Raw genomic sequence first — 21,934 nt, 5'->3', positions numbered from 1 at the left:
TGTGAACCCAAAGTTAACTTGGTCAAGAGACACTTCAGATATCCAGCACTTGACGAAACACAGTTTGATGTAGGTGGAGGAAATTATACACAACGAATCCCTCAGTGAGTCAGCGCTTGTCATAAGTGGATGGTGAGCGGTAAATTTATGAAAGTTCAACAGCATTTTGACACAATCCTGTCTCTGCCGCACAACAGCGTAAAGCTACGAGACGAAAAGGGCCAAGTGCCACTTTCATTATAACCTCTAGCAGATGATTTCAATTTAAGACAATCAAGGCAAATTCTCTTGAAAACCTGTAGAAAACAACCTGGCAGAATAAACGGTTAAATGCACCTAGTTACAGTTTGACTGTAGTTCAACCCTCACATTCTTTGGTCAGAAAAGGGGATACAAGTCACGTATACTAATGATATGAGTCACTAATGAAGGGTCGCATGGAATGAACGGTACCTTCACTCGAGGAACAGGTACTTCCACAAAGACATTTAAGTAGACAACAGGAAATATGAGATGAGTAGAAAGGCCAGTTTTGAACTTGATCCCAGCTGTAACACAGTCAAAAAATACTGTAATAACCAAAGAGAGAAAATGTGAAAGGAATTCCCTCCTTACAAACCAGAATTTGATATCTTGGTAAAAGACTCATTCTTTAACATTTACTGGCGGCAAATTAATTCTTATAACATAAGAAAACATATTGACCGTCTCGTTGAATACTACAATTAAAAGTAATGCAATGCTGAATGTCAAAAACTGAAATACTATTATTGCCTTTCAGGAAGGAAAAAAAACCCCACACCATTTAGTGTGATGGGGGGTGAGAGACAACATCAACAAAACCTCATGTTTTTGACCTCAGGAGCTGATTTGTAAAATTGATAAAAAATAAATCTCTATCTAAAAATCCATATGACAGTTGAACAGACAAATGGTATAAAGCTCAGCAAGGGATATGGAATATCCAAACATGAAAAGGCACACAAATGAAATAGTTGTGATCGATCTAAAACAACTCAATTTCGGACAATATAAATATATATTTTTTTTTTCTAACAACGGTGGGACTATATTGAGTACTTTTTGGGTTTATTAGAGTCCGGTCCAGTTTATCTTTTATGTGAGAGAAGTAACGCAAATTTCCTTCAGTTGACCGATCCCTTGATGCAATGTGGGGGTGTGACACGTCGTACCTTTGACTGCCAAATAGTGTAAACGAATAAAACAAGGGGTGTGGGGAGTTCAGTTAACATCCTCTTCTGACTTGATGAGTAAATGAAGGTGTCGCAGTCGATCCCAGCGAGTCTCCAGGAGCCGTGGAGCCCGATAGCTGCATCTGGACGCTTGAGTCTGTTCTCGTGGGGATGGGGGTGAGGGTGGGTCGGGTGGAGCTTGCGGGCCGGCGCCCATACAACTCACACGGCGGCCGCGGCACCGCCTCCCCCCTCAGGACATTTTCCCGATCTGGATCTTCTTCCACGCCTCGGAGGCGGTGAATATACAGGAGTCGATGATGCCCGCCACCGTGAACGTCCCGCCAATGATGCCGCAGATCTAGAAGAAACGGGGGTCTCGGGGTGAAACGACGGACGGCTCTCTATCGTCTATTCACTTCCTCCGCGATTCTATCTTTGATCGAAATCAAGTGTCGTGTATCACATTCCCAGTGACGCAGCGGTGCGGGGCCGGATGCCGGCGAGCGGCGGCGTCACTGCTAAGCTGCTATCTGGAGCGCTGAGTCACGGTCAGGCTGTACAGGCTATACAGTCATCCTTTTCTGTGTCTTAAGTCATGATGAAGAAACAAGACAAAAAGGAGCACATGACTATGACTAGTGACGTCACTCACTGTGTGGCCATTGTTCTCCTGACCACAACGTCAAAATAAATAAATAAATAAATATAATAAAATAAAATCCTGATGAGCTAGCGCAGGCATGGCAGATATGAAATGTCCGAAAATAGAGTAAATCTGTCAATTACTATTCTATTCTAAGGAAAAAGTAGAGCATTTGTAAGTACGTCTATAAATCTACTTTGATTTGAATAAAAACTTCATCAGTTGCTTGCTGCAGAATTTTAAAGCAATAATGTAGTTTTGATAGAACATGAAAGAGTTTCTTTAATTTACGCTCTCCGCTGGCTTCCATTGCTTTCCAGATCCCACCCTCAAACATCAGACGTAGTTCTGACTAAAGCATGAAGCATGCCTAAACGTCCCACGCAAGCGCCGTATATCAAAGAGAAACTCCGTGGAAAGTATGAAACTATCTTAACCGTCTGGACGCCAGAGAGGATTCTAACTCGCAACAGCAATAAACGATGACGCTGGTCCAAACGGTGGTTTGTTGGGAAACACAAAGTGTCCTCTTGGTCCAAATCAGACTAAACAACAAAGCTGCTTCGTCGTTGAAGTTGTTACTTGTTACTACCACTTTCTTTGATAGACTCGGATGGGACATTTCAACCTGTTTTTGAGACTAGATTCACGAAAGCCATGGAGGTGGAAGTGAGACACGGCGCCAGGACTGAGATTAAGGTCGGGAACATACGTAGTCACAGGTTCTACAAAACGCCCAAAGAGTATTTTAAGACTCTTCTCGTCCTGCGCCAGGCCCCTCCAGCGTCGAACGAAAATGCACATTTCGGTGGCCGGGAGGAGACTCACGGTGGTGATGAAGCGGTAGAACGGCTGCCTCCTCTCTGTGTATTTTACCGTGATGGGACTGAGGTCGTATCGGAACCAGATGGCTGGGATTATCCGGCCCGTGTGGCTGTACGCCACATACTCCTGCCGGGGGGGGGACGACAAACACGAATTGGATGTAAAACAAAATCAATTTTCTTAAGCGTCATATCTCGGTATCAAGTCATTGGAATCTTCGATTTAATGATCAACGACGCAAGAATGTTCAAATGTCAAGAAAAGGCCCGTAACAGATGACTCAAAGAGCAAATACCAGCCAGCTGACCAGGAGCAGGCAGATACAATGTGTTGTGCGTTAGTGCGATATGACATCATGTTTGTTACTGGAAAACAGCAATTGTGCCCCAAAAACAATTCTATGCGAGTACGTTCCTATTCACGTACGACGATCGATGGCAGTTAAACCCTAAAACACGGGGGTGGTAGTCGTCAAAACAGAGCTGAGCGCACACGGCCTGCTCCTTCTCGGGATATGTCACAACATTTCTGGTCGAGCCCTCGACTGTTGTGAGCACAAACTCCAAATGCAGCTGTCAGTCAAGGGGGATGCTTGGAAGTGGGTTTATGGTTTGTTGACATCCAGGAGCATTTCCAGTCGTCAGGGGGTGAACATTGGCTTCCAGGTGAGTGGACAGCAGGAGGAGGAGGAGGAGGAGGGAGACATGGCAACATATGCGACGGCCATATGCTTGGACCAGAGCGCTTAACAGCAGGAAAATTGGGGGAGAAAAAAAAAAAAACGGCGTCCCACCACTACCTTGTTGGCCACCGTGTACTGGTACGAGAACCTCTGTCTGCCTCCCAGATCTTCATACACCGTCGGGACGATCTTCAGGATGTAGTCGTGCGAGGCTAGAGCTGCAGGGTGAAAATAAACAAACAAACAAACACACACACTTTAATAAGACTCCGTCATATCCTGAAATGGATTGAAAGTCAATGTTTATATTATTTTTTCTTCAATTTTTAGGTATATTTTTTGGGCTCATCTATCCCCCTAGTTAATTTACAAGTTTATATAATGCAATTTCTTCCCAGATAATTATTATGTTTACTGCATATTGCCATTCTCTTGCCATTCTATTTTTAATCTCATTACTTTGACATTAATCCATCTTGTTTACGGGACACTGCTATTTCACTCTTGGAATGAATAAAGTATCCATCCATCCATCCATCTTTAATGACATAACAGAGGGAAATCCTTTGTGTTTGATGGCCGATGACCGACAGCTGTCTGAATCATTTTCCATTCAAGTTCCATTTAATCAACGGCCACTAGAGGGCTCGTGCTGGCATCATCACCAGGTTAAAAGCACACGCAGACTAGCAGCAGTGTCATGAACTGTGTGTACAGATGGAGCGATACAGCTGGCGTGTTTACGTACGGTTTGATGCAAGTCTGTCGGCGCCTCCTAACGCATTGAAGGCCCCTTGGACCGTTTGTACCTGCGGAAAATAGCGTGGGGGGGGGGGGGGGGGGGGGGTTCGAAAATACTAGGTTTGTATTCATCAGTACAATGTGTGCGTGTGTGTGGTTAAAATAGGGGTTGATTAGAGTGGCAGATATGCATCAGCAGAACAAGGTTCCTGGAACTGACCTGGAGCTTTTCTCCAAAAGCCAACTTATGGATGGTGTGGGTCATGTCAGGGCTCTGGGGCTGCGCCGTGGCACTGTGGGTGGACACATGGAAGTTTCCCGGCACCTGAAAACCCAAGCGCGCACGCAAAAGGGCGGAGGGAGAGAACGATAGGTCAACCGGTGGAAACAGCCCCCCAGACTCCTGCGACACATTTGGTTAACTAATGAGCCGTTCCGCTCGTACGTTAAATGGTCTGAGGGAGCCGGGTTAATTTTTGAATGTGCAGGAAACGGTGACGCGGAGCGCCGTCTCGGGACAAACAGTACTTAAAGCAGCCTCTTAATCAAACCGATGATGGCTATCCCTGAGTCAACTGGGTCAAGCTGATTATTATAACTCACTACGGATAATAATAATATGTAGGGAGCCAACTAAGCAGTCCTCAACCTTTGTGTTTAACTTGAACCTGCACAACACAAAACCTATGTCACGGTTTCAAAGCAGATTGTGTGTTTGAAAATGCATTAGTGAAGTTAATTCGGTGAGAAAACCTTTTGTTTTACGCCTAAGCTCCCGGCGTCCTTACTTTGTTGATGGCGAACTCTCCCTCAAAGCGGCAGCCGTAGCCTTGGTTCAGAGGAACCTTCATGGAGTTGTCTATGTGGCCCACCTCGTGGCGGCCCATTTCATCCTGGATGTCCAGACCAACCACTGGAGCGATGGAAGGGGGGGTGGGGTGGGTGTAAGCGGGAAGAGGCGAGGGAGCGGGGGACAAGAAAGTGTTGCAAAAATGGTCATCTCCTTCGGCTCAGCTCTCCATTTCAAACATTTAGAGAGAGAAAGAGAGATTTAAATGTCAAAGCCATGTTGGATAAACACACTGTCCGGGCGAGCCCCGACTGGAAATAGAAGGTGCTGATTTGGTCAAACACATTACCTATCCCAACCATATCACTCCGTCACCCTCCGTCTGTGTTTTTCCATCTCCGCTTGCACTCCCTCCCACCCTCCCTCCCTCTCTCCCTCTCCCCCTCCATCCCCCCCTCCCCCCTTTCCGTTGCCTAGACCGGCGATTCCCTCCCTTCCTCTCTCTAGACACGGATGGGTTTTCTAGGTTGGCACATTGGCAGGGGACTATTTCGGGCGGTCTGGTCCGCACGCTGGCCAGGAGACGGCCGAGGGGTGTCTGCTGAAGCCGCTGACCTTTGACATTCGAGACAAGTTCACCCCCCCCCCCACCGTCCGCTTCAGCACCATACGCTCAAAATAAAGCAGATGGAATCCTTGGTCGGTCTAGCCGCTGCGCCGGCCTGTTCTCCTTTTTAAGAACTGCTAACATTTAACCCCGTCCACGTGGGGGGGGGGTCTGAAGCAAATTATTAGGCTTACTGCACAGATCGGCTTTTTCCGTGATGTCACGGACGGAGCGCTCGCTATCCGGCAAAGGTCACCGGAGGGAGTCTGCGCTAACTCTGGAGCGACTTCACAAGGTGAAACGGATACACAGTAAAGCGAGACGCAGGCGCTGGCTTTTCCATGACGAAACGACGGCTCAGTCGCTACAAGGGAATTTGCAACGTGGTCCATTTTTTAAATTCTGAAATATGAGCTTGGTGATGCCCCAAAAAAACCCCAAAACTTTATTAAATGCATCACATCACATATTTCTGTTCAAGGAATTTATTTGCTGCTCTTCCTATCCCAATTTTCCGCTCGCCAACAGGTTTTCGGAGCTCATCGAGGTCTGTTCTCGGGCTCCCGTGAGCACGTGCTCTGAACTGCTCACAACGCGACTGCAACGCTCGCCGAGCACTCGCAGATGGCGGCGAGATATCAGGTCGTTTTGGGCTCAACTCAGGAGTGACACAACGAGCTACGGCCAATGAGAGCAGACACAGAGTGAGAGGGAGGGCAGTAATCGAGAAGGAGAATCGAGAGTGTATGGAGCAGGAACCAAAAACACAAAACCGGTTTTACTTTTCTTCTCTAGGTTTTTAATATATTTCTTATTTAAATTCTGCTTTTATTACTTTTGTTTTTTCTTACAGTGAACAAGAATATAATAAAAAATAAACAATCCTGTCCCGGGCATGGTATCGTGTCATTTCAGGTGGCACTTCTCGCGTGTGTTTGTGACAAAACTAATTTTGGGGACCCGACAGAGTCGTCGAGATTCCTCCCGGTGAGAGATCTAGTGATGCGTGACCCCCTGTCGCCGACGACGACTTCAAGACAGGAAGTTGTGTAGTGTGAACAGTGCCGCGATCTGATGACTTTGAAGTCATGAAGTGTGTCCATGGCATCATGGGATAAAGCGGCAGGACAGACGGTCTCAGTTTGTTGAGATCATAAGGGAGGTAGTTTCAGAAGATGCAGCACAGCTGCATCCCTTGATGCCAAAAGACACATTTGAGTTTTTCACACGACCATTTATTAGTTTTACCATTTTTGGAGATCACAGTCAAGGTATTTTGTGTTTGCTGTGCTGCCCTAATGGAAGGGCCCTGCGTGCGTTATATAGTTGCTAGTGTGGTTTGTCATGGAGCATAGTTTCTGAGGGGAGTCATAGGGGAGTGAATAGCTGGTGACTCTTCTCTGTCCTGGGACGGCTCACTGGGTCCTACCCACTTCTGACCTCACAGTACAGTAGAGCCAGACACACCGTGACCTAGAACTACAAGAAACTAATATGTTGGACCAGAGGGAGTGGGGGCGGGTTTCGAGCCTCTGTCATGCCATGGACACACTGCACGACTTTCAAAGTCTGGTCAGATCGCTGTACTGTTCTCATTACACAACTTTCGGTCTTGTGATCGGGAATCTTGAAGCCGTTGTAGTTTCACACTACAGGACTGATCGAACTGAGCTTACAACATCTTTCACCAGGAAGGAATCAATGATGAGTCTGTCGGGTCTCCAAACTTAGTTTTGTCATGAAAACACACGCGATCAGTGACACCCGATATGGTGCGATACCATGAGTGGGACAGGATTATTTATTTTTTTATTATAGATTCTCAGATATTAAACCTGCTTGATATCTCGCCGGCGTCCGCTAGCCATTGGCGAGCAGTCTGATCGCGTTGTGAGCAGTTCACACCACACGCTGGCCACTCACAGGAGCGCGCTATGATCTTCCTCCGATCTTGGGCTTTGCCCGGCGATCTCCAAAAATCTTGTTGAGTGGAAAATCAGGCCAGAACCACGCAGACTGAACTGGGCATTAGGGTTATCTTTCAATTGGCAAAAGCATGACAACGCAACACAGCCGCATAAAAAAAACATTTTGTGGTTTGACGATGGTTTGTCCTCTGCCAGCGTGCCGTACCAAGATGATGAGGCAGGAAGAGACTTAAGATACTCGGCGTAGCGGATTGAATTAGGGGACACTTCAGTGAAATGAGCAGAAACGTGTAGAATAAATACAGTGCAATATCAATGGCAGTCTAATACAAAAAAAATGATATATATGGATGTATATACTCACAATCACAGTGTAAGTTTGGCAAACTAATGTTTAAATTCACATCTATCTTCCCACCACTGTCTTTATCTGGATCGTCCACATACAGTTCATTTACACTGCCAACACAAGATGCACAAAGCGGAGACATTAGTAAGATGAAGGTGGATTTCATTTTTAGTAACATCACATTCAATCAGAGGAGGAATATACTTGAAAAATAAAGATTTGTATCATCATTGTTTACAAGCCGGCTGCTACATGTACAGTATATTCATTATGCAGTGCTGTGTCTACGTCGGGTGCTGGAGAAGAGGACTGGTGTATCTTTATTAATGCAACGTCCTTCCTGTCACACCCACACCGAGTCACCCCCCTCGCACACGCCGCGGGGGGCTGACGCACACACAGAGGCAATTTCCTGTGAGAAAATTGACTGGGTTTTGTCGGCTACGACACAGCTGTAATGAAGCACATCTTCATAAGGGATATTGACGTTCAAGAGAACAAGGACGACGCATTCGAGTGAGATGATGTGGCGGTACCTACATTTCAGTGGCTATGAAGCCCGTCAGCTCGGACAGGAAGAGGAAGAGCATGAAGACACAGCAGAGGATGGATACTGTGGAGGAAGACGATCGGAATTTAGAAAGAAAAATTGTCTTTGTAAAAGCTAAATTCATGCTATTAAATTCACGCTGCTTCTTGTCGGAATAATTCCCAATTACCCAACAAGTTTCGAGACCTAAATAAAACAAACTTCGTCGTTCGGACATTGAGGAAAGACTGACCTCAGCGGCTTACATCAATGATATCACAGCAGGGTTGTAAAGAGCCCCCCAAATAAAGTTTTACTAGTGTTATTATGGCCGCCATTACGCTGCCTTTTAAAAAGACCCTCCTTAGGTGATTAATCTTTAATGCCAACGTGCCAGGCGGCCATTACAACATATTTCCTTTGAGAGAGGTGAGCTCATGCTGCAAAAGTCTTACAAACAGGTCATTTTGGGTTTCCTGAGAGCTTCTCTCACTCTTACAATCACTCAGACCAAAAATGGCTCCTACAATGTGGCTTAACTATAGAGGACTGGGCCTGGGATGAGACCAAATTAGGATGGCTGAATTACCAACAATAATAAGCTTTCTTGCTGAATTCGGGCCAGATAAAGGTGAACGGCGGAGCTGAGAGACAGAAAAAAGGGCTGCCCAATTTCATATCTGTTCCAATATAACACACGGAATATACAAAGTAATCACCCAGAACACCAAACAGTATTAGTATGATAAACACATCCTGAGCAACTGGGGGCCCCCATCAGATACGAGGGACTGAGCTAAGTCAGAACACTTTAACTCCACGGCCGGGTCTTGTTTACGTGGCAACCACCATCACGCGGTCACATGACCCTGTGGTTTGCGGGGCGTCATAAGCCGACCTGTATCTTGATGAGGGCTTACACAAGGTAATGTTTAACTAGGGCACAAACAATAGGGAGTGTCGCTATGACACATAGGCCGCCAATTCAGGTTCATCAAAGGGCACGTAATTCTTCTCCGGCCTCAAAGGGCACGCTGCTGTAAAGGGACAACTACTGGTCACCGCCATGAGTTACGGATCAAAACTAGACGGCTCCATGACGGAAATATTCACCAAACATCATCAATCCTAGTGATCAGCTTGTTTTGACTTACGGTGAAAAGCCAAGAACTCCTCCAGAGTCTTCACGCGGCGTGTTTGAATTGGATCAAAGTCAACAGTCTCAGACTCTTTTGTGAAAAGCTTCTAAATTGCGCTGCGAGGCAGAATGCTGCAACGCAGCTTCCCGCAATAGAGGTGACATCACCCGAATGTCATTTTGAAACCAAAAACTGTCACGTTTTTTTGGTGCTCTCAGAAGGACAATGACTATTTCCCAAATTATACAGTATCAGGAGGACAAGCCCCCTGTTTTCTCGGCCTAAATAGTACAATGGAAACAGCGGTATGGCCGCAGGTAATCACGCTAAAAACTGCACTGGTTGGAATGCAGCCGTGAGCCGTAACAAAGGCACAGGATCAAGTATTTGACCTTTTGTGAAACGGGGGGGGGGGGTATGTGGTTTGTGCGTGAACCGCACACGATAATGTGAGTTCTCCTGCCTCACCTCCTAACGGTGGGATGAAATAGATCCAGACAGGAAGGGTGTTGACTATAGACTGAAATGGATCCTATTCGTCACCTTTTCGGTGTTTGACAGGTTCATAGACACATTCGGTATCTTCTCTGTGAACAAAAAAAAAATATTTTTGTACCTCATTCGGACACGAAAGACAAAATGAGAGGATAATTAACATAATTAGTGACTGTGCTGCCCCAAGCCAGTACAGTCATCCTGACTAGGCTGAATAGTCAATACTACCTGTTACTATATTGATTGAGTCAACGAAACTAGCATCAAACATCCCAACAAGCGGTGAGCAATCAATAAAATTAGGGGTTATTTGATGACTTACTGACAGGAAAAAACCCACCTAACTGGAAAACGTTCAGGTTTGCACTGACAGGGTGGAATTGCCTGTGGTGATGAATGTGTATTAACATTCTTACCATAGTAGTTGTGTTAGAACAGGTACTACACAGTACTTGACCCCTCGGGGTATTCTTCCGCACTCTGAACAGTTGAGTATTAAAGTTACCACGAGCCACGCCTACACATTTTAAATACCGTGTAACTAGATGAGTTTGGGTAATTGGAGGTCATCTGTAACTGGACTTGGTTTGTTGGTATCGATTACCAGTCCAGTTTCAAAGTTCGGCTTTGCTTCAAATAGCAGCAAAGATCAAAATCATTATGAGGAAAAAAAGCTACAAAATTTAAATTGGCTCGCTCAAAGAATACATGGTTTGTATGGAAATCTATAGATTTAAAAAGCGAATACATATGGTCATATTGGGAAAAAAATAAATGTGCTACTTACTAAATGCCCCTGTGTATGTGGGTTGGGTGAGATCTTTGGGAACTTTCCTGTAGATATCGAATCTGTCAAAGGGTTAAAAGAGAAAACGTCAGAGAAAAGAAAAAAAACAAAACATAAATACTCCGTGCTGAGAAAAGGAGCACATTCTGTACCCATCAGGCTGTGCGATATTACAGAAGAGGGGTGGAATGTTAGTTCTGGATGGAAGCCATTACACACAGGCCCAGACAGCCAGCTGCAGTGCACACATAACACCAACATCTTCTGAGAGGGTTACGCCTCTTCCTTTGGATTCCTGCCCTGGAACCGTGACCCTACCCCTGCAAAGGTCGACGAATCGCAATATGTACACATGCTGCTTGCTGACACACCAATGGAATGCCAAACTGAAAACCAGGTCATTTAATAAGCTAAAACTGACTCATGTATCAACTACCTTTTTTTACAGTGGGATTAAATAAAGAATATAGGGCGTGTATTAACTTTGTATTAAGCCTATTTAATCAGATATCTTCAGGACAATAATTCTGAGTGTATATACACTGATGAATGAATAAGAACCTCTTGAAATCCTACAATTGCCTGTATGGGAAGCTGGGAACAACGATTTAGACTTGCAGGCCGGGAGCCGACGTGCACATGCCCTTTTTGGGCATGAAACATTCTCACCCCAAACCCCATCGCTGACTGCCGGGGGCCCCATCCGCTCCCATTTCTCTCCCCCTTGCACCCTCTCTCCTCATCCCCTCCCAAAACATTCACATCTGTGCACAGTTCTTCCACAAGCGCTGCCAGCTGACGCAATGCAGGGAGGGGGAGGAAGTGGAAGGGAGGGTTTCCTGTCCGGGCCCAAACCCCGCTGGTTTATTTGATATACCGCAGCCGCCCCCCCCGCCCCATTTCTTCCGCACAAAAAAGCTGGCGCCTCGTCTTACCACCCACCCGACCCCAGGCTCAGTCCGGCCCTCGTCCAATACATTGTACTCATAATAAAGCTTCCTCTCTACAACTATTTACACGCCACTTCCTCTTCCTCATCAGTACAGGGATCACGGAGCGCTGATGGGTTGCAGCGCAGGGTATTGGGCGCATAACAGTGCTCCGTGGTGGAGGGTGGGGGTTCCACACCAGACTGGCAGGATGACAGGGCCGACACACTTCCTGGTTAACGTTATTGTTGGGAGGCAAGCTCTCCTTCCTCACTACATTGTCCTGAATTAACCGGTCACAGTTGACGCAAGCCCATTGATGAATATCTGAGTTGTGCCCTCCATCAAAGGGAGATAAAATTCTCAGTGTGATGTGTATTACGTGTATATTCTAAGCATCGGTAATGTGATCAACTGGTGTAAATGACTTACACATTAAATCAGACCTTCCCCGCATATGAGATATAGTCTAGTGAGCCCACAGTTACAATGGAAGTGTATAGGGATGAGACTCTTCAGTATTTCACCTATATACAATGCAAAACTTCTCTACAGAAAAAAAGAAATCTCAAAATAAGAACCACACTCGATCACAGCATCATGGGTAAGTAGGTCAGGATAACCATGTGTGTAGATGACTGACTTTTTAAAATGTATTTATTCTATTCAGTGAGCTATTAAAGTAGTGTAAACAATATAAAATGATTGTCTAACCAGCTACTCAAAGCTGAAGTACTTTAGAACAAGTACTTTACTACAACTTTATGAAATGGCCGTAGCCTGACATTTGGCTTGGTCAATTGTTTTTCCAAGGTTAGAATTACAAATAGTAGCTAACAGGGGTATGAAATTACAATAAATTGCTTATCAACTGTAACAACATTACGTAATTTCTGCTTAGGCTCGCATCAGCAACAAACAAAATTTGTTGTGTGTTATGTTTTGTCCGTGGTAACGGGTGACGAAGGGGAAGATTATCATCCACCCATTTGAGGTTTTATAATTTAGAACGCTGAAGCACATGCAAAAGAATTATGCAACAACAGTCAGTCATGCAGGCTGCATGAAGATTCTGGATTTTATTTTACTTAACTAGGCATTTCAAAGTGGTCTTTAAATCTTTTTATAAATGCAACAATACACAGGTTCAATACATTAATTACTGCGAAAATACTGACATATACATTAAGTCACTTAAAAAAATAATGTAATCATAAAGATTTGTTTGTTCTTCCAAAAATAGAAACTAGTATTTGTTGACAATGCTCAAGCAGGAAAATGCTGCCAACGGGGCTTCCTCGGGCATCCTGTCAAGACAGATCCTGAAACAGAAAAACAATTTTCAACTCACAAATCACAGATCTGTGTGGGTTTTATTTTCTACATCAGCAAAGTAAAAATTATTTTCAAACTATTTGTAAGGGTATAACTCTGAATCCTTAAACCCAACTGCCTTAGCAGAGTAGCAACAGCCAGAAAGGCGATTCTCAAGGTAAACCGGTGCTTACCGAAAGGCCAAGAAGACACAACATTGTTGGTTAATCGACATTGTAAACAAGAACGTGTGCACTAGCGACGATGTGAATACTCCAATTAGATAAATTTGTTAAATCTCACATTTTTGAAATGGTCACGTAAACATGTACCAATTGTGAAGGTTGGTCGGAGAGCACGGCTAATGCATGCACAATACAATCACTTGTTTTCTGCGAGCACAAGTTCATGAAGATTGGGAAACAAAGTGAGAATGCTGTTGGCCCATTGAACAAAACTTAGAAAATCCATTCGGACATCTAATATAATAAGCGCATAAAGCAAAGGGTTGATGTCCATGTATGGCTTTTTAACCATTTCAGATGAACAAAAGCATTGCTGCAGATGGGACCCACCGCCTGCTTCAACCCCTATAGCGCAAATACACAGCAAAACCCTGGCTGACAAGGCATACCAAGAACTAAAAACTTAGCAAATAATATTCTGAAAATGGCAGTTACATATATTGCATATGAAAAGTAATAATACAGAAGTTACCTGTCCAGAAAAATAGGAGCCATCCCCATGTCCATGTCAGTTCCAGTCTTTGGTCCCTTTCAGTTGTGGATATCATGCTTTTTCAGACATTCTGCAGTTCTTACGCTTGTTGTAAGAAGGCAACAGATGATTGAGGCTCTGAAAGATTTTCCACTACAAAAAACATTTGCACTTGATTGGCTGATCTCTTAAGTGTTCCGCTAAAACCACCAAGATTTCAAATGAGCTCGTACTGACCAAGTTTATTGATTTTCAGACAGATTGTGTGTGTAATCAATATAATTTTTTTTTCCCCCCAATGTTGGAATGAATGTTACATAGAGTCTCAATATTGAGCCATGAGATTTCCACTCTTGATCATCCGAGGTGTTTGTAATTTCCTGTAGTACAGTCTACATGTTTCCTCTCTACCAACTCAGACTGTTCTCGATGTTCCGTGAAGAGCCTCCTATTTTCTGGACAATAGCAGGGGACACTGTGTTCTGGGATCTTCCTGATAATAGCAAACGATGGAAAGCACATGACCTCTTCTAAGCCGAGCAACCCGAGTCATTCAAGTGCATCTTGCAAATGAGTCATGAAAACGTTAGCGAGACTAAGTGGTCGATCTACTGCGCAGGTTGCTGCATAAACCAGTAACCACAGGAAGTACTTGCACACGAGCAACAAGTTGAAAAGTTAAGATTCTTCGAGGATAGTGCGTTGCCATAACAAACAGTGCAGAGAAGAAGCAGAAGTTGAAGCTAAACACTGAACTTCTGTTGATCACTGTCTGCCAAATACTATCCAGACTTTGTCTACCCGTCCTTCTGCGTGGATTGCATTCATCTAAACTTCACATATTGCATACAATCTCTCTTCTTAAGTGCATTTATATTGATGGCTAAAGCTCTGCCCATTCAACCAGTGGACAAATTAATAGCAACTGCAAGGCATTATACAATCAAGGAACTAATAAGCAGGAGCGTCATCATTTGGCTGCATGACAGCTTCCTGCCATGAATTTCCTCTTCTGAAGCTCACAACACGTACTGTTTGTGGTGACTTGATGACGGAGCTATTGATTAAATGATGTGCCAATTTAAAAATCTTTACTTTTGTGGCATTTACCACGCTGACCATCGAGCCGCTTTGCTGATGTAGTTCGTCAATGTTTTGTCATGTTTTTTGTGACTGTTCCCCTTCACACATTAATTCATCCTGTAGTTTTTGTCAACAATGCACCGACTATTTGGAACTCTGCTAGTTGGCTCATGTTGCTTTGACAACTCAGATAACAAAGTGGATATCGTCATTGCAATTGTAGTTGTGATTTACTTTAGTTAACGTCCTTCTTCATGTGGTGTTCCCATTATTTTGTTCACAGTGTATGTTGCCTTTATATGCAAGTGATTTTTATGTCCTCGGTTTCCACGAGATATCACCTGATCTGCAGCTGTATCGACGCTCTTTCAATGCATCTGATGTCAATTTGAGACATTTTATTACCTTAAATTGTGAAAACCAGTTTGAAGGCATTTAAAGATATATCATTGCCAGTACTTCTACTCTGTGAGGTAAGTACTGGAGGTAAGTTAAAGCAAGTTCCATTTCGGGGGATTTAAATGTATGTTAAATACAACACAGACGATTAATTATATTATATAATTATTGAACCCAGAAGACACTTTGGAGAGTAAGGGGAAGCGTTATGCAGATTTTAATGTTACAAGCTTTAAATAAGAACAGAAGAGCCTATTCTAAAGCCTTATTCCCATCACAACAGCTTTCCTAATTTCTTGCCTGAAATTCTGAAATGGATGCACTGGGCCACTTTTAGATGGCACTTTCACATGTTCCGTGATTCTATTGTCTCTCTTTTTTATTTGGTTATAGCTTTTTATTTCTATGCTTTTATGCTTATGAAATGTGCTATACAAATACATTTCCCTTGCCTTATGATAATAATAAAAAAATTTGAATGCCTGCCTGACTTCCTGCTTACATATTTAGAAACAGCTTATGCATGAAGAAGTAAGGCCTTGTAATGAATTGAATGGGCAGCCTGAGCAGCTTCCTAAAACGGTTCCGGCTTGCATGCAGACACCAGAGAGGTCAGGGTGGGCCGGCAGAGACTCTCTCTCTCTTTGTTTTGGGGGGTGTGTTCACTATTGACTTTGTTGAGAAACGCATGGGTGTGTGTGTGTGTGTGTGTGTGTGTGTGTGTGTGTGTACGCCTTCCGCTCCGCCGTGTGTGAAGCAGGTCACATACGTGTCGTTAATTGACTGTAAGTGGACCTGCTACTTATTCCTCGGGCCATTGTTTATCTGGGGCCGGGGGTTGATGGGTGAAGGGGACGGGTGGGACGCTTGGGTCCCGGGGGGGGGGGGGGGGGGGGCGGGTTAGGACAAAAGGCTAAACTGAGATAAACAGAGTGGTTCGGTAAGGCACCTCCGTCGGGTCAGTGTCCACAGACTCCAAATGAATAGCTGCAAGTTTGGGGAGCACGGGGGACGAAGGCAGCCTCCGGGTAGAGCCGGTGCATTGCCATGGAAACGCCCGGGCGAGGAGGGGGCCACTCGGCGGCGCGGCACGCTGCCATGCTAGCTGCGCTCAACGCCGCTAGAAGCTTGACCCGGGGTTGGTTCGGACCCAACGCCGCGCACGCACACACGACCAACCCGCCACGAGTGTCGCTGGGGACCCCGAACAAAACCGCCCGCAGCCCCATACTTACCTCCTGACATCGAAAGCCATGGTCGCTGGGAGTCTGCGGCAAGTTCCCGGACAGATGGAGCTGAACGGCCGCACACGGAGCTGCGCTCGGTGCCACGGGCTGCTGGTCGGTACCGGGCTGACGTCAGCTTAGGACGCTTTGCGCGCTCTGATTGGCTGAAGCTGCTTCCGGGTCACGGCGGTTCTACTTCCTCCGGTGGCATGTTATACAGTATCCATTTAATTATACTTATTATTATTATTATTATTTATTATTATTGTTATTGTTATAATAATAATAATAATTATTATTATTATTATTATTGTTATTATTATTGTTATTATTGTTATTGTTATACTTATTATTATTATTATTATTATTATTATTGGGAGCTACTATACTACTAATAATAATAATATGCATAATCATAATAATAATAATAATAATTATAATAATAATTATTATTATTATTGTTATTATTATTAGGAGCTACTATACTACTACTACTAATAATATGCATAATCATAATAATAATAAAAATAATAATAATAATAATAATAATTATTATTATTATTATTATTATAGAAGAAGAAGAAGAAGAAGAAGAAGAAGAATTTGCTTTCTTACGCCGCAACTAATGGTGGTTCTCATTCGGAAGTAGGGCTGCATGATTATGGCTGAAATGATAATCATGATTTTTTTTTCGTCAATATTGTGAGCACGATTATTTATCATGATTATAAATCCATTTTGGGGAACATAGTCCTTTTATGGCACTTTGTAAATCAACAGAATACTGCCTTCACAATAATAATGTGTTTTATAAACCTATAAATAAATAAACTATGGTAAGTGGTATAACTGACTTCATTTGTAGAGGCTATAAAATGAAATAAATTGTGTGTACTGGGCTACAATTCTTTTTTGTTCCTGCAACAAATCTTTGAGGCATCTGGAAGTGAACCCAAAAACAAAAAACGAATGACAATATTTCAAAACACATGCACAATAAATATATGTTCCTTGTATTATGTAAATGATTATGGTTATTGTTACCAGTAATTATAATTCAGGAAGTTTGTATATATTGATATCTCTGGAATGTCTATAAATTCTGACAGTGATTTTATTGGGTTTTTATTTTGTAGAAATTACTCTAGTGCGTGTCAGAAGCGTATATAGGTTATACACTGATGCAATGGGTTGAAAGCAGTGAATAAGTTTCACCGGCCACCATTTGAAGCATGTGTGTGTGTGTGTGTTGGTCGCCATCGCGCATGGGTGCATGTGTTGTTGTGTATGCCGTGTGATGACTAAAGAATCTTCTAATATATTTATAACGTTCAATACACTGCACTTTATTTAATCCAGTTGTTGCCTTGTGATACTTTAACTACATTTTTTTCCAAACATAATATAGGCAATAGTAATAAACTAATACCTGTCACTTTGTAACTTGACATGGTTAAGAGTTTGTATCTTATATTCCTTTAGTTAAGCTCCAATCGCGACTATATCTGTCACGTGATCTGTGTACTCCGTCAACTTGCGCATGCACATTTTGCCATATTGGAACTTCCCCGAATACAAATCTTACTCAGATGTATTCGGGGAATCCATGGGGGATCCATGACATCCATAAAGTTTTGATATCAATTACATCGGCATGTGCCGTCATTTTGGTGAGGTCCCAGTTGTTGACCAATCACTAGATTCAAGATTCAAGATTCAAGAGGTTTATTCGTCACATACATATACATACTTTCATACATAAATGCAGTGAAATGTAAATGCAACGCACCCGGTGATTACACACAATATTTCCTAGACTGAACACAGTAGCTACCTTAGAATTGCAATGATTGATTGCCATGCTATCATGTGACATGTGTGCGCCGTCCTTTGCACACGTGCACGTTGCGGCGATGATAAAAAATACCGTTTTTTTTACTTAATTATTCCGTAATATTTGAACGATCTAAATCAAACTTGGACAGCAGCATGTCGGAACTGCCCTGAATTAATATTCTATTCATCTTGTCTGTGGGGGCGGCAGATCTATGACATCCATAGATCCAGTTTTTCATAAACAAAAACAATAGGGTTCCCGCTTCTTTCGGAGCTGGACCCCTAATAATAATAGATCGATAGATTTTCTAAGCCTTATACAAAAGTTGTTCTCAAACGTTGACTAAATAAATTAAAATCAATCCTTTTTTTTTTCCAGCAAAATTTAGTAATGTGCATTAAACTGATAGCATCATAGCAGGGTTCCCCAAACTTTTTCTCAGGCAGTCCAAATTCCTTTAGCTCGAGCCAGATTGTATCAATAATATAGTAAATAGTGCTGTGGATGACAACTCATGTGTCATTGTTGAATCTATGTAAAGAATTTAATCTATATGGATAATGTACTGATCCTTAAAGCTTATACACATTTTACTCATGTCTTCAATTACCACATTGCAACTTACCCAAAATCTGGCCAGTTGTCCTATCGTCCCTGCATTCCCGTGGCAATATGATTGAGGACACCATACAAGAGCAAACAGTTAAAGAGAGAAGGACTATTTTATTTAGAGTTGTTTATAATAAAGCCAAGAGAGGTTTTTTTTCAAGGCAATAGAAAAGCTAAGTCACGGTGAGATAGGGATGATGGAGCGGAACAATGTTAGCAAGGCATGATGGAGATTCCCGCCTCAGCCTGTATTTCAATGGAACGTACAGAGCGTTGCCACTTTTGCCACGTAACAAAGCTTGGAAATGTTGTCGGTATACAATCAAACAGTCATGTGTATTGCAGACAGTGAAAAGGTTGGGCCCTGGACCACACCCTGGGGTCTATTTTGCCCTCTTTATTTAGCTTCCAAAGCAACAGGAATCCCTTCCTGTCAGAGGACTTACCTGTCACAGGGACACACCCCGGGACTCTCTAGTATTTGAGGTATATTCCATGTCTGGTACCTTATTTATTAATTTATTTGGTTGTTTGCCGGTTATGGCCATTCCAGTAAAATATGCATTACGATAAATACATTTAAAAAAATGTAAGTATGATTTTATTCAAGAAACCCCAGCAGCGTATATATATTCAAACATATACAACCTTTAACAGTACAATAACAAAATGTTTACTTGGGCAGGAATCATGCCTCACAGATGAATCAACATCCTGTGAATAACCGTCTTTACCACATAGGCGGCTGGTGGAGAAACAATCCTATGTAGAGCCATAGATCAGCCTTGTCTTGGCCTCCCTGCTGTTTAATATCAATGTAAAGCATTTATCCTAAAGCTTTTTGCTGCTTCTGCATGGTAACAGTAACGTGTTTTCCCAGTTCGGAATTAGTTGTCACCCATGGTGACTATGACAGTAAACAGGCAGGACTGACAGCAAGTGACAACACAGCCAAACATACAGGAAATGCCTTCAGATTATTCTCTGTTTCACTTCTCTTTCCGTACATGAGCGGCAACTGGTCTCTACATATACTTATTATGGGAATAGAAAATATAGAAGTGTGAATCATGTTCAGGCTTCTTATAAAATATACTGTATATTCTCCAAGTGGAAGGACAATCACCCACTCACACTAGTAGAACCTAGTAATAATAGCACATAGTAATAATTCATATTTATAATATACAGCCTATATACCCATAACAATAACTGATCCTGTGCATAGGATCACATGCTGTATATTCTGTGTATTTTTACATCTATGGTTGTTTCTGTTTAGTATTTTTTGTATTTTCTTTGTATTATTTGTATATATTTGACAACTCTTATTTGATTTTATTTGTAATATTTATTTTATAAAATAAAATAAAAGTGGTTACTAAATAGAAAAAAAGCTAAACAAAAAAACAGAAAATAGTCAGATAAAATATATATAAATATAAATAATATATAAATATATAATATAAATATAAATATAAATATAAATATAAATATAAATATAAATATAAATATAAATATAAATATAAATATAAATATAAATATATAGAATTAATGAATGCAATACTATGCACAGGATATTTTTAGATTATTGTTATGGATAAATTGTATACATTATAAAAATGACTTATTACTACTCACTAGCTTATTACAGTATCTACGGTGTAACACAAATGGTTAATGGTGAAGGTTCAAGAATGAAAAGAAAGGGATTTCCATGAACACAAAACAAAAATTGGGGTTGTCACATTAAATGGGGGAAATCAGCTGCCTAACCTACACACTAAATATACTATTCCTTAATATTAGCTATATTCCCAAGTGTATCAGGCATTGATTTCGTTTCTGGATTTGTACAGCGCATAAATCTATCTGGAGGGGGAAACACACGTGAAGTGAGAACAAAATATTTTGGTACAATTTTTTTTCAGAGGCTTGGGCTTTGTTTGACCCCCCCCCCCCACACACACACACACATAACATTCCAGCCCTGTGGCATGAGTCTTACAGTTGACTCATCCCACAAGTGTGTGAGGTTAAACTGGCTGGAGAGTTTTTGCAAACTGCTGCTATCGCTTTAGATTTCTTGTTTCAACACCCACCCACCCCCCCACCCCGGCCTCCTCCCATCCTTTTCTGTCTCTCTCTTTTCCTTTCTCACACTCTTTTTTTCTCACACGTTGCCACTATAGAGCAGAGCCGAGGCAAAATATTTATGGGTGGGAGTTCTCCGGATCGAGTTCCCTCACAAGTTGCTCAAGTTGCAGTGCTACAAGAACGACGTCACAGCGTAAAATGTGTGTCAACAAAATGTTTTTGAGCAATACACAGGTTTGGTCATGTCTTGCGGAAATGAGAGTGAAACAGCGTACTTTACTGATGTAAAGCTGATATAAAATCATTTAGCGTCATCAATTTGCTCAGAGATGTTTCACGATGTACTATGTTGATTTATTATTTATTATTAATTTATTTTTATTTATAATTTATTATTTTACAATGGTGGAAAAAAAAGACGAGTTACGAGAGATTGAACTTAAAAAAAGGAGAGAAATTTAGCAACGTGTCCTCGCTCTAAGCTCGCCCGGTCAACTTAAGTTACACAACAAAACAATAGTGAGTTGTCCTTGCACTCATCAAGTCCTCCGGTCAGCAGACCTCTGTCGTCCTTCAATAACAGTTCGCCTTCCGCACATGAGACGGCGATAATACCCATCTGACTCAGCGATCAACACAGAAAGGTTTTCCCAAATAAATCATTTTCAGTTTTGTGTGGTCAGACTTTTACAGGGTGGCCCTGGGATTAAATGGAAACTGATAATACCGATAAGTCAAGAGATCCCCATCTGCTGTGGGCTTCCTGTAAGAGAGCTGTTTTGGTCCCAGCATGTGGAAATTTACTGGACTTCAGATTTCTATACAGTGATTAACTTTTATGGGCAGCCTTTGCTCACGGGGCATTGAACATTATGTACCTCAGACTAATAAAAACAAAGTATAAACTTTTATGGCACCCCATGTCAGGTATTTACTTATTATCTTGTTATTTGACTCTCAAAAGATTCAAATATCTTAACTCTCAGTTGAAGAGGCAAAATAAAAATTAAAT

General features: G+C 42.4%; 1 protein-coding gene across 3 annotated transcripts; it reads right to left on the bottom strand.

The window, feature by feature from the left end:
- ergic1 (endoplasmic reticulum-golgi intermediate compartment 1) lies at nt 1–16,500 on the bottom strand. Of its 3 annotated transcripts, none has more exons than XM_080008578.1 (10): nt 16,389–16,500; nt 10,712–10,773; nt 8,302–8,374; nt 7,777–7,871; nt 4,876–5,000; nt 4,308–4,412; nt 4,095–4,155; nt 3,464–3,564; nt 2,668–2,790; nt 1–1,554 (listed from the first exon to the last, which is right to left on the bottom strand). In XM_080008578.1, the coding sequence occupies exons 1-10, from the start codon at nt 16,406–16,408 to the stop codon at nt 1,447–1,449; spliced, it is 873 nt and encodes a 290-aa protein (XP_079864704.1). In that variant the 5' UTR covers nt 16,409–16,500; the 3' UTR covers nt 1–1,446. The 3 variants fall into 3 exon arrangements, with proteins under 3 accessions (XP_079864704.1, XP_079864706.1, XP_079864705.1); XM_080008579.1 differs by lacking the exon at nt 1–1,554 and adding an exon at nt 1,597–1,783; XM_080008580.1 differs by lacking the exons at nt 10,712–10,773; nt 16,389–16,500 and adding an exon at nt 9,898–10,007.
- Nucleotides 16,501–21,934: the final 5,434 nt, after the last annotated feature.

This window comes from Zeus faber, assembly GCF_960531495.2.
Source record: "Zeus faber genome assembly, chromosome: 10".
Taxonomy (NCBI): domain Eukaryota; kingdom Metazoa; phylum Chordata; class Actinopteri; order Zeiformes; family Zeidae; genus Zeus; species Zeus faber.
The sequence above is the reverse complement of the archived record's forward strand: the minus strand, read 5'-3'. Positions and strand labels throughout refer to the sequence as shown.